Source organism: Lemur catta, chromosome 7 (genome assembly GCF_020740605.2).
Source record: "Lemur catta isolate mLemCat1 chromosome 7, mLemCat1.pri, whole genome shotgun sequence".
Taxonomy (NCBI): domain Eukaryota; kingdom Metazoa; phylum Chordata; class Mammalia; order Primates; family Lemuridae; genus Lemur; species Lemur catta.
This window is the reverse complement of record NC_059134.1, coordinates 59,784,339-59,798,218: the sequence shown is the minus strand read 5'-3', so window position 1 is coordinate 59,798,218 and position 13,880 is coordinate 59,784,339. Positions and strand designations below refer to the sequence as shown.

Genomic DNA, 13,880 nt, shown 5'->3' with positions numbered 1-13,880 from the left:
GGCCAAGAAAACACCTAAGTTTCTATTTAGGAGGCCAGTGAATGGTGGTCCTTTATGCAGATCAGAACACGGAAGTGGGCAGGCTAGGGGAGGGGAAGAGTCTGGTTCTGAATAGACAGCTGGTTGCTTTTCTGAGGAGCATGGTGGGGCTTAAGAGGTGCTGAGCTCACAGGAGGTCTGCCTGCAGGGTGGGCACCCTCCCCTTCCCATGACCGAGAGCAGCTTTGGATTCTGGGAGGAGAATCTCATTTTCAATGCCGAGGCTCTGGTATGTGGTACATAGGTTGGCCCTGGTTTGGCTCCAGTGGCCCTAGACCAGAGATGCCATAGGGCCTGCTGTGGGGGCTGGTGCTTTATCTCCTCCATTTGTAAGGCGGTAACTGTGCGCCAGCCTTGCTAGAGGCCCTGCAGCTGGGGATCACACTGATAAATTCACTGTATTACTTTGCACAAATCAATATCCCAGCACTTACCAGGGGTTGATGTGACCGAAATTGGTTTCAGCCAATTCGTGAGGGTAATAAATGGCCATTTATCAAATCAATTCATTCTGCGGCACTTCTCTGGCTGCCCATCTTCACGGTACCCATGGGGTGCCAGGCTCCATCCAGCCAGTCCCTAGCACACATGTGACACTAGCCTAGAGGACCCAGGGAGGCCCGGCCTAGCCTCTGGATCCACTTAACTCACGTAGACCTGCTCAGTTTGAGGTCCTGAGGTCTTGGGTGCTGCTTGCCTACCACAAGTTCTCACCCAGAGAGTGCCTCACACTTCACCTGGGCTGGCAGCTGCAACCACCAGGCTGCCCTGCTCCCTCATGCTTGGGTTCAGAAGCCTCTGGGAGCTGGTCACAGGGACTGTCCGTGGTGGTGAACATTATCATTGGGATCCCGAGCTTCAGGGCTTCTCAGCAAGGCAGGTGCAGTTATCACCTTATAAATAAGGGTAAAAAACCACCAACCTCACCAACCTCGATGGCCTGTCTTTTCTAGGGTCACTGGAGCCACAGCAGGGCCAGCCTACACAGGACAGGAGCAGGATTAGGGCCTTCCTGGGCAGCCATTTTATTTCTGACCTGAGACAGAGTTCAGGTGACAGGACGGGAGCTTTTAGGTGGAAGGAAGCATTCAGGGTACATATTCTGACAGCTCTCGGAGGTGGGGAGCTGAATCAGGCACTCCTACTCTGTGCCAATGAGAAGGCGACACTAGGTGAGTGATGCATCAGAGGTCGGCATAGGGCCAGGGGAAGAGGTGAGCTGGGGCAGGGATTAAGAATCAGTTCTAGGTTGAAGGAAATAGCTGTGGGCTTGACCTAAAGAGCACAGGACCTAACTCAAGACTGTGAGCATCCTGTCGACAGGGACTAGGTTTTAATCACTGCTGTCTGGCACATACTGGAAAAAGCATGTGTTTAGAGTCAGACAGTCCTGGACGTGGCACCCCATTACACACAAGAGGAAGCTGATGCTCAAAGAAGCTAAGTGAGTACCTGAGCTGCACAGCTGCTAAGCGGCAGACCTGCTATGAGCCCAGGTGGGCTAATTCTTTCCACCAATGCCTCCCACTAAACCCTACTTCTGTGGGGCTTCACCTGTGATGGGCTTGAGGTGCTGGTAAGAAGTAGGAGGTCAGAGGCCAGCAGGCAGCCTGCTGGGAAAGGACTGTGTAAGAAGCTGAGGGCGAACACTATGATGGCAGCTGCAGTCCTGGCCCACGTGGACATGAGACTTTGGCAAGAGACATTTCCTTAACCTCCATCCAGGTAATCTGTGTCTCTGTGGGCTAGTACTTCTCTCTAGCCCATGAGAGCCCCCAGAGTATCCTTTCCTTCCATCTCAGACACAGCCATGACAAAAGAACAGGGGTTGCCACCTCTAAGGTGGTAGCTGGGGGTGGATGTCCATGTCCAGACCCAAAAGGCAGCCTGGTGTGGTTTGGGCCTGGGCAGTGAGGCCTTGTGTATTGAAAAAAGCTTTCCCTGGCTCCTGAGGACGCCTGCAGGCAGCCTTCTGACCTAGTTGGTGAGGCAGCTCTGGTCTGCGGGCTCCTTTTATCTGTTGATAGGGTCAGGCCCCTGAAGAGGGGCTTGCAAGCTGCACGTGAGCCCCACTGCTAAGTGAGGATGCTGGGGATCAGGCTAGGCCTGGCGTGTCACAGGGCCAGCTGCCTTCATTTTTCAGTTCCTCCCTTAATTGGTATCCTAGGGCTGACAATGCTGCCCAAGAATGTCTCAGAGCGGCAGCCACAATTTCAGCTTGATGGCTCCTTTTCTCAGTGAGCAGAACCTGGTGCTGTCCTTAGCAGTTGCTGGACTGCCTCTAGTGGGACTAGATGGCTAGAGAGAAAGGTAAGTAACATGCAGGTGGGACTAACCAAGACATCTCAGGGCAATGGTTTTTTAAACTTTAGCTGAGCAACAGAATTGCCTGGCCTAGGGTTCCTCTTCCCTTGCTTCATCTGTCTGAAATCACTCTTGAGGAGTCACATCCCAGAGTTGGAGAACAAAGGTGAGGCCACTGTCCTCAGCAGAACCCTAGTTTTATATGTCTGTCTAGTAGGGTTTGCATGGGCAGGATGGCCATTAGATTAGGGGTTACACCAGAGGGTAGTCTGGGTCTCAGGAGTCAAAGTATGGAATAAGAGCTTTAGAGGTGGAGAAGGCGGCACTGAAAAGTTGTTCAGTGTGCTTTCTCTAAGATTAGGCCAGCTGCTGACAAAACTATACTGAAGTGATAAGAGTCCCAGGATGGCAGACAGAGACAAAAATTCCAGTTCTGGCTCAGCTGCCATATTACTAGTGATGGACAAGTTCCTACCTCTCTCTGGGTCTTAGTTCTCCCATCTGAAAAGTGGGGGTGGGTGTAATAAGCCGGATGAAGGTCAGAGTTAGATTCTAAGCATAGGAAAACAGCTGTGAGCAAATTATTTAAATGCTCTGTATCTCAGCTGCCTCATTTGTAAAGCAGGGATTTAGTGGTACCAACCTCATAGGACTGCTATGAGATTAAATGACACAAGATATGCTAAAAGCTTATAACAATGCCTGGCATATAGATAGTACTCAACAAACACTAACTTTTAGGTTTTTTTTTTTTTGAAACAGTCTTGCTCTGTCACCACAGCTAGAGTGCAGTGGTGTCATCATAGCTCACTGTAACCTCAACTCCTGGGCTCAAGCAATTCTCCTGCCACAGCCTCCTGAGTAGCTGGGACTACAGGTGTGCACCACCACACCTGGCTAATTTTTTCTATTTTTTGTAGAGACAGGGTCTCGCTCTTGCTCAGGCTGGTCTTGAACTCTTGAGCTCAAGTGATCCTCCCGCCTTGGCCTCCCAGAGTGCTAGGATTACAGATGTGAGCCACTATGCCTGGCCAACTTTTATTTTTTTTTACTTTATTTATTTATTTTTTTTGGAGACAGAGTCTTGCTCTGTTGCCAGGGCTAGAGTGCCGTGGCATCAGCCTAGCTCACAGCAACCTCAAACTCGGACTTAAGCAATCCTTCTGCCTCAGCCTCCTGAGTAGCTGGGACTACAGGCATGTACCACCATGCCCGGCTAATTTTTTTTTCTATTTTTAGTTGTTTGGCTAATTTCTTTACATTTTTAGGAGAGACAGGGTCTCACTCTTGCTCAGGCTGGTCTCGAACTCCTGACCTCGAGCGATCCTCCCGCCTCGGCCTCCCAGAGTGCTAGGATTACAGGCGTGAGCCACCGCGCTTGGCCTTGGCCAACTTTTAATATTATTAACTGTATCCTTCGAGTTTGGTGACAATGGGATGTACACTTCATTGCAGCAGAGCATGAGCTACCCTGCCTTTTTTGGTGCTGGCTGTGTGCCCCATACTCACCAGCACCTACTGTGGCGATGGCACTCTCCTGGCCAATGATGTGTTCCTTTAGTCGCTGCTCCAGAGGAAAGCGGCGCCGCTCCTCGGCCTCATGCTTCCGCTGCTTCTCCAGATACTGTGGGGAGAGAGGGCAAATGGCCCAGTGGGACCCTAGTTTTATTCTATCTCTCAACTCAGGAGAATAAACACAGGTCTGCGCCTCCAGGGGTCCAGCTACTTAGCCCTGCTCATGATCATGGAAGGCCAGTCTAGTCCTTCCTGCTCTTCCCTTGTCCTGGCCCTCACATCATCTCTTCTCCTCAGGGGCCACTGCCCAGCGTCCTAGCTCATTCTGCTAGAGTAAGTACTGCCAGTAGATTAACCTGGCTCTGGAGTCTGACAGAAGACCCGAGTCCAAATTCCAGCTTTAGCACTTATAAGATGTCACCTCAGTTTTCTCATCTGTAAATTGGAGATTAAATATGATTACATAATGGGCTTAGTACCATGCCAGGCATGGAATAAGTGCTTAATAAATATAAATTCCTTTCCCTTTCCTCTTATCCTCTTGGACACCTTTTTTGGTTTTCAAACCAGAGCTATGAGCACCCTCTACTTCAATGATACTGCATTTCAATGAAACATAATTATTCAGCATTGCTGTGTGCCCAGGCTTGCCCTAGCAGAAGGGGGAGGACTGTGTCCTGTCTGCTGAGAGTTTCTCGTCAATGCTGAGCGTCTAGCATGTCCAGCCCTGGGCTTCATCCATTTCACAAAAGGCAGGAGGAGGCCTGAGCTTGGTGACTGAGAAAGAGGAGAGCCAGGCCTTGCCCTCAGGCAACTCAAAGTCAGGAGACAGGGCCTGTATACAGACACTTCTCAGGCAGAAGCAACCATTTTCCTTAAGATTTCAAAGCATAAATGCTTATTTCTAGCACTGTACCTTTCATTGAAAAGCAAAAAACAAAACCAAAAAAACTACTTGAAAACAAGTTTGTTGAATGTTTGTGAGTCTGTCCTCTAAATCAATTATGAACTCACTGAGGGCAGGTACTAGCTTTTACTCACTGCTATTTCTAGCACGGGTCCTGGCACAGTGTGGGCATCTGGTGAGTGTTTGCAAAAATGAATTTGATGACAGATAGGAACAGGAGAATTAACAGCTAGGCAGGCTGGTACAGAGAAGAAAAGGACACATAAATGTGGAACATTTGTTGGGGGGCTTTCTGGGGAACAGGAGGCTTGAAGAAGCTGGAGGACTGAGCCAGGAGGGAGCCCTGGGACTGTCTGGAGAACAGGCAGGGAGGGGTAAGGGCATGGGACTGAGGATAGAGAGCACTGATGGACATTGGGAGCTTGGGGCGAAGGAAGCAGATCTTGGACTGGGAAGGAAAGACCAGGTGTTCAGGAGGCTCCTTTCCCCCAAGCCCCTGTAACACTGACATCTTTCTAGAAAGAGAGCTGTCAAGGCAACGCCCTGTCACAAAAGTTGTGGTTGCAGATTGCTCTTGCGGGCAGAGTGGATAAAAAATACCTGCTGCTTGGGCAGTGTTTTCCTGTTACAGTAGTGACCTTGACAGAAGTTAAAAAAAATAAATAGCAAACAATCCAATTTTGGCTGTTGCTATCAGTCTGTAACTGAAAGCTCCCATCAGTCCTGGGGTTTCATATGGAGCAATAATTCGGCGCCGATCCCAGCGGAGCGACACTTGCCGGTTGGAATCCAGAGTGTCACTATGCAGCTCCCTCAGGCGCCACATACATCACCTGGCTCTGCCGACTCCAGCCATATATCTGCCTCTTCCTCCTCCCTGCCCACCCAGCCTCACTCAGCACTCGGGTCCACTGGGCTGGAAGGCTGTGATGGTGACATGCACACACACCAGCTGGGACAGTGCCAGCTTGCAGTTGGGCGGGCTGTGGACGGGGCTTGAAGGGATGGAAGCTGGCTTGCAAGGGTTGTTGTGTCGGTTTCCTCAGTTCCCCTCAGTGATGAGTCCCCGCATATCCCCACCTCTGGGCCTTCGCTCACACTATTACCCCACCACAAAAGTCCTCTATTCCTACCTACCTCCACGTGCCCCAGTAATTTCAACTTAAACGTGGTATTGTCTATGGAGCCTGGGACTTCTGGTGTACTTCCTGTTTGTCTCTCCTTACTCACCCGTGAGGTCCTTAGTTAGAAAGACCATGTTTTATTCACCTCTATAGTTTCAGCACCTAGCAAAGGGCCCAGCTACAGCAGGAGTCAGTATGTGTTGCTGAGTGGATAAAGGTAACTACTGTTTGTGGAAATAGCTGCTGTATGCCAGGCACTGTACTCAGCACCTTACACACAGCCGTCCTCCCTCTGAAGTTTGGCTCCTCCTTCAGCTTAGTGAGGCAAGTTGTGTGGCAGAAAGAACAAGCTTTGCTCCAGAAAGACCTGAGTTCAAACCTCACCTCATCTATTCTCTAGCTAACTGACCTTGGGGAATTAATTCACCTCCCTGAATCTTAGCTTTCTTCATTGTAACAGAGGAATAGTACTCATACTTATCTGGTAGAATCCTTGCGGGATGCTGATAAGGATTAAATGAGATAATGTATATAAAGTACTTAGCGAAGTCTCTGACACAAAGCATATGTGTATACGCATAATAAGTGGTGGTCCGAGTGACTCAAATGGCTAGCATAGTATCTAGCCCTTATTAGGTATTTGATAAATGTTACTTCCCTTCTCCTTTACCGCATTTTGATAACAGATTGTCTAATTCATTGCCTTTTTTTTTTGGTACAGGAATCCTTTTAACTAATTTAATTGTATGTGGGGCTCCATAGATTAAAAGAGAAGAGCTGCTCTGGCTCAAGCAGAAGCCAGGAGCCAAGTTCACTTGGGTCCTCCTCTAGGGACCCTAGGTCTGCAGTGTACAGTCTTAACACTAACAAAGTTCTAGAGACGCCTCTACTGCCTGCAACAGCTCATCTCTGGCTGTCAGTTTTCCTTAGTGTGTAGAGAATTCTGCCTCTAGGTCCTTTCCATCCATTGATCTGTGGGGCCTCACAGAACATGCCTTTTCCTTTCATCCCAGGCAGAGCCTAACATGACTTTTCCTTCCACTTTGTTGATTTGGGTATGAACATTGTGGCTCTCCTAAGTCTTCTCCATGGAAACATATATACTTCCTATAACTCTTCTTCAGTGTCATGATTCTAGGTGTCTAGTATTCCTGTTATTTTCTTGGGCAAAAGGAAAGAGTCCTTGACTTCTATGGAGGTGATAAGGGTGGGTTGGGGAAGGTTACACCATGAACTGGCTGGTTTCTCAGGAGCTTTCTAGATGGTCTTAAGAGGAGTTCACACTGTGGCCTAAATCTCTGAGCACATTCTGGTTCTCCCTAGTCTGAAGCCCTAAATACCTATGCTAATTTAGAAAAACTTCTGAAAATCAGTCTTCTTGATAAAAATGTACAGGACACTGGGATTAAACCATGTTTGTTACTGCTTCATGCTGTTTTCCCAATGCTTAGCACAGAGTTTATCCTAAAAAATGTGTTGAATGAATGACTGATTTTTTAAGGCATGAGCCATGTGCCCAGCCTTGTGAAAGGGTAGCCAGTGAAGGAAACTAGAGAAGTAAATACTTGATTTGTACATTCTATTTGAGGGAGAGGAGTTTGGTAAGGCTTCCATAAATATAGGCTACTATTGTTCCTGTCTCTTTGAAAAGATGCAGAAGAAGATTACAGGACTAAGTTCAAGGCTCTGCTTTGATGGGGTTCCACTAGAAAAAATGAGGCAGGTAACTTAGCCTGCAGAAGCAGAGGGTGCTGGACTGAGAGAGGCACTGTGAAGGAGCCACCCAGGAGAACAGGAGTGGGGGAGTGAGTATCTTCTTAATAAAAGCCACACGCAATTAACTTCAGAAGCCCTCACCTGGAGCCGGCAGCGACCAGCTTCCCATGCTGCATCTTGCCTGGATAATCACAGCCACTGGTTTCCATCAGTCTTGATTTAATATGGCACCCCTCCTGGCTGTGAGTGCATTTACAGGAAAGGGCTGGGAGGCCGAGGCGAAGCCTAGCTGGGCTCACTCTGCTCAGAGGTGGGTGGCTGGGCTGAGTGGCTCTGCGGGGGAGGGATCCAGGAGAAGGGGTGTGGCAGGCATCCCGACTGTTGGGCATCTCTCAGGGGACAGGTCTGACAGTGAACCTGGCAGGGTGTTCACTGAGAGGCAGCTGGGGTAGGGGGGGGGTGGGCAGGCAGAATAAGACTCTGGGCAACAGTGGGAAGGTAGGTATGGAGGAGGGGAGAGAAGAGAGGCCAGGCTGCAGTTTGCCTGTCATGGGGAGGTTAGCCCTACAGAGTTCACCTGCTGCTCACAGACAGCATTAGATATATCCCATATTGCTGTCTTCCTGATTCAGACCCCAACTCATGTCATAGTCAGGACCCTGAAACAGGATGACAGAGAGGACTGGGTAGGGAGGTCGACATAGGGCATGAGGGTAAAAAAGATGAGACTGGGGTGGAGGGACAATGCAGAAAACCTGGAGTGAAGAATGGTAAGAGAGGAGCCCAGGGGTCCAGCAAACAAGTCTAGGGGATGCAGAGCAGATGGTAACATGAGATCATGGGAGGAGAGAGGCACTCAAGGACTCGAAAGTCTCTTAAACTAGCCCATAAAGTACACATCCCTGTAGAGGAAGGCTGGACACAAAGCAGGTCAGCCCCACTGCACGTGATAACTACTAGGTCAGCATCCCAGATTCCATTCTCCTCTCTTCCAGTCCACCCTCCTTTTGCTGCTACAGCCATATTTTTAACATGTAAATCTGATCATGTCATTTCTCTGCAAATAGCTGGATTGATCCAGAGACAAGACTGGTGAGAAAAGTTAAGAGGGGCAAAGACTGGCTAAAGTGAGAAAATGTGTTTGTGTTGTTCTCGGTGCATCAAATCAGGGCATAAGATGTGGATTATCTCATAACTTTGATCACTTGGTTAAGCTGGTGTCTGCCAGGTTTCTCCACTACCATTTTTCCCTTTTTAATTAATACGTATCTTGTGGGGAGAAACTTTGACACAATGTAAATATCCTCTCACTCCTCAAACTTCAGCTCAGTAGTTTTAGCATCCACTGACGGGTCTTGCCTGATTTGGGATCGGCTGTTTTAATCCTCACAGCTCTGTAAGGATGATAGTACAGAGATTAAGTAAGTTCAAGCAAGGTTCCACTGGCAGCAAATAATAGAGATGGAACACTAACCCTTGCCTGACTTCAGAGCCTGCATTGTCCATATGGAGATAAGCCTTGTTCCCTGTCTTCAGGGAGTTCAGAGTCTATTTAGGGAGATGAGACTTAAAACACAAATTTTCTACTCCTACTTCTGGTACAGGGGTACCTAATGAATTTACTGAAAATAAATCCCAGAGGGTGTTCTTGCCAGAAATGCATAACCTGAGTTGAATCATAAGGAAACATGAGACAAACCCAAATTGAGGATATTCTACAAAATAACTGGCCTGTACTTGCTAAAATGTCAAGTCAAGATCAAGAGAGTCAAGAAAAGACTGAGTGACTCTTCCAGATTAAAGAAGACTAAAGAGATATAACAACCAAGGCTGGGTGCGGTGGCTCACGCCTATAATCCTAGCACTCTGGGAGGCCGAGGCGGGTGGATTGCTCGAGGTCAGGAGTTCGAGACCAGCCTAAGCAAGAGCAAGACCCTGTCTCTACTAAAAATAGAAAGAAATTATCTGGCTAACTAAAAAATATATATAGAAAAAATTAGCCGGGCATGGTGGTGCACGCCTGTAGTCCCAGCTACTCGGGAGGCTGAGGCAGTAGGATCGCTTAAGCCCAGGAGTTTGAGGTTGCTGTGAGCTAGGCCGATGCCACGGCACTCACTCTAGCGCGGGCAACACAGCGAGACTCTGTCTCAAAAAAAAAAAAAAAAAGAGATATAACAACCAAATACAACTTGGGATCTGGAATTTTCTTTTCTTGTAAGGAGAACTATTGAGACAACTGGAGAAATCTGAAACATCTGTAGATTAGTTAATATCAATATTAATGCCCTGATTTTGATGATTGTACTGAGGTTATATAAGAAAATGTTCCTGTTTTACAGGAAATACATACAAGTATTTAGTGATAAAGGGACATCCTGTGTATGTATAACTTACTCTCAAATGATTCAGAAAAAATTATCTATCTTTATATATTATTTATACAGATAAATAATAAAGCAAGTGTGACAAAATGTTAACAGTTGGCAATCTGAGTGAAGGGTTCACAGGAATTCATTGTACTGTTTCTGAAATTATGCAAAAATAAAAGTTAAAAAAATTAGCATAATGCCTGCCCTTGGGGCTAGGCAGTGACTGGAAGGGAGCATGAGGCTGGCTTCTGAGCGCTGCTATTTCTATTTCTGCTTTTTTTTTTGAGACAGTGTCTCGCTCTGTTGCCCCAGCTAGAGTGTAGTGGCATCATCATAGCTCACTGCAATCTCAAACTCCTGGGCTCCAGTAAGCCTCCTGCCTCAGCCTCCTGAGTAGCTGGGACTACAGGCGAATGCCACCACACCTGGCTAATTCCTTTCTATTTTTAGTAGAGATGGGGTCTCACTCTTGCTCCGGCTGGTCTTGAATTCCTAACCTCAACAGATCCTCCCGCCTCAGCCTCCCAGAGTGCTAGAATTATAGGCATGAGCCACTGTGCCCAGCCTATTTCTATTTCTTGATCAGGTGTGTTTAGTTTGTGAAAACACTGTGAGCTGTACATTACTGATATGTATACCTTATACAAGTATATTTCAATAAAAGGTTTTCAAAAAGTTGAAAAAAAAAAAAAAGATAAAGCGCTTAGTACTGTGTCTGGCCCGTAGTAAGCCACATGGGGCCAGGCGCGAGGTAAGCCAGAACCTGTAATGAGAGCAAGGCAGGGGGAGGAAGAAGAAACCCTCCTACCCTCCTGTGTGTCCCACCCCTCCTCTCCTGGAAGGCTTTGCTCAGCCTTCACGAGAGGGCCCAGGCTTTCGGACTGGAGTGTGGGCCCAAGGGAGCATCAGATCCCCAGCTACCCCTGAAGCAAATGAAAAAATATGGAGATAGGAAATGTGCTTGTGATCCTGTCACTGGGATATGCAAATAAAATATATAGGATAGGCCTATCTGCCTAATATTCCTGCCGATGCATTCTTTGGGTGTGATTAAAATGAGCAATAAATTCCTCGTGAGTCTCAGTGGAGTAAGGATCGGGAGTGGAGATGAGAGCTGGCACGAGCGCGTCCCCCTCAGCTGAATATTCATCATGGGATAGCTCCCCATATTTTTGTTTTATCTGCTATCATGTGCACAGAGATATATTTCTACCTCTCCTTCTTCTCTTAGTTAAGACATGAAAATGGTCTCAGCTTTAAGTATTAAACTCTCCATCCATTGAAATCCTTCAAAGTGAGACCACAGGCTACTTCATCTATGAAGCCTGTCCCTCATTCTACCAGGAGACAATCCATGCTTTCTCGGAGCCCTGACCAAATCCGTGCGGACCTTCCTAAGACAGCCGCGCTGCAGGTATCAGAGCTCAGAGCGCCTGCCTCTCCTGCAGCCAGATGGCAACCTGAGGGGTTGGGCTGGGCCTCATCCACCTCTGGATCTTCTCAGGGGTGCCTAAAGAAGCTTCGGCACAGAGAACGCCGAGAGAACCGAGGAAACCAGCACTGAGGAGAAAATCAATCAGGCTACTTAAGGTGATGTAAACGATACATTTTAAAGGGCAGAATGAAATAAAAATTAGGCTTATGGATAATTTTAAAATGGGAAAATCACCAATAATATTAAGTGAAAAAAAAGCAGATTCCAGATATAGAACAAATCATAACTCCTTCAGAGCCAATAGGATCATTAATACCTTCAGAGCCAAGTAGGAAAAACAAATGCCGGACAACCAAGGACATAATACAATAGGGAATGGGGGCGCCCTGTGGCTGGTGAGTGCATGTTCCCAATCCCCAAGGCATTAAGTTCACATTTTTTAAAAACTCTGGGTTGGCTACATAAAACATGGCTGCCAGCCAAAGACCCCCTGGTATATACAGTAGACTATCAACCAGGTCAAAAAAAGGCCATCTATATAAATATACATAGATGCAGTCCAGAAAAGGCTACCACAGTACTATAAGAGGAAAATTCTGATTCGAATCCTAATAGTCACTTGTAACAACTTGATTTTCTGTAAGTCACCTGCTTGCTTTCTTGTAGCTTCAGTTTTCCTATCTGTGAAATAGGGGTAATAAGAAATGTTTCATTGGCCGGGTACGGTGGCTCACGCCTGTAATCCTAGCACTCTGGGAGGCCGAGGCAGGTGGGCGGATTGTTTGAGCTCAGGAGTTTGAGAGCAGCCTGAGGAAGAGCGAGACCTCGTCTCTACTAAAAATAGAAAGAAATGATCTGGACAGCTAAAAATCTATATAGAAAAAAATTAGCCGGGCATGGTGGCGCATGCCTGTAGTTCCAGCTACTCGGGAGGCTGAGGCAGAAGGATTGCTTGAGCCCAGGAGTTTGAGGTTGCTGTGAGCTAGGCTGACGCCACGGCACTCACTCTAGCCAGGGCAACAAAGTGAGACTCTGTCTCAAAAAAAAAAAAAAAAAAAAGAAATGCTTCATTGATTTGTTATAGGATTAGAAAAAATATGTATTAGAGCACCTGGCACAGTGCCTAGATACATTTGATAAATGATACCTACTATTATTATAAATAAAAGTATTAATAGTGGTTATGTGTAGGTAGTGGGCTAGAATGCTTTTACCAGAAATTCATCTCAGTTGTCAACTCTTCCAGGAAGCCTTCCTTGGTAAGTCACACCACTGATGACTGAGTGCTGTCACAGTTCACTTGCCTATCTCCTTGTCAGACAGTGAGCTCCTGGAGTGTTTTACTCATCTTCTTCCCATTGAGCCCAGAGCCTGGCATATAGATGTCATTCATAAATATGTACTACATTATTTAATTCTCTTCATTTTACTTTTCTGTATCTCCAAAATCTTCTATAATGAGACATATGACTTTAATACTCACAAATTTTCTATAATGAGCATAATTTGACTGGGGAGTGGTAGATGAAGGTGGAAGAGGCTGAGCGGGGTGGCAGAGGGCTGGCTGGATGGACAGAAGGGGAGCCAGACAAGACCAGAGGGCAGTGGCCCATGTCTAGACAAAGAGCCAGGAGATGAGGCCTCAGGCTGGAGCCTCAGCACCCTCCAGGCCTGAGTCATTATGTTACAGATGCAGGGCCTGAACACAGACAGAGGCAGCTGCCTCTCACTTACTGGCAGAGGGAGACAGAACTCAGGTCTAAAACAGTGTTCTTCCCACAAAAGCCTGCCTCACAATTTTGAAGAGGTTGTTTTTTACAGCTTGGAGAAAAAGGGCAGAGAAGAAATAATGGGTGACCAAGTAGATGCTGAACAACTGAGAGACAGCCAGTGCTGCCGACATTTAGGGAGAGCTGAGGGTGATTCACAGTGGAATCTGATGGGACAGCGGAGCAATTAAGGTGGAGATACTCAGTGGACACTTGGATATTCAGGATGGAGAAAGTCCAGACAGGATGGAGGGATCAAGCACAGAGATGAAAACATATGAAATGGTCTTCCAGTTGAGAGGCTATGGACTCTCTAGGCTGGCTCTAAGTAGTCATCTATCCTCTGAAGTCAGCCCTTCCAGTGTGGGATGGCTGTGTTAGGGAGCTCCTTCCTGAAGCTGCCACCCAGTAAGCCTGGCTCTGTTCTAGCTTTGCCAATGAGTGAATTTTATTCCCTCTCACCCAGAGCTGTTCCTGTGCCTAAATACAGTCTCTCTTCTTCAGACAGATGCACCTATTGCCTTCAGCTTTTTCTCATGGCATAGTTCCTCTTGCCACTCTGCTGCCCTCCTCTGCACAGACTCTAAGAGCTCAACGTCTACTTAGAATGTGGTGTCCATAATTGCCCTCCATGCTCCAGAAGGGGCTGACTGGCACAGGGACTGCAACCACCTTTTGTTTACCCTGGACATTAGCCTTGTA

At 47.3% G+C, this 13,880-nt stretch overlaps 1 protein-coding gene across 1 annotated transcript in view; it reads right to left on the bottom strand.

The window, feature by feature from the left end:
* The window catches only part of CLPB (caseinolytic mitochondrial matrix peptidase chaperone subunit B), a 141,809-nt gene that overhangs the window by 20,964 nt on the left and 106,965 nt on the right, over window positions 1-13,880 (bottom strand). Inside the window, exon 7 of the mRNA XM_045555539.1 lies at window positions 3,853-3,967. Coding sequence (XP_045411495.1) covers window positions 3,853-3,967 — 115 coding nt within the window. The remainder of the gene's footprint in view (window positions 1-3,852; window positions 3,968-13,880) is intronic.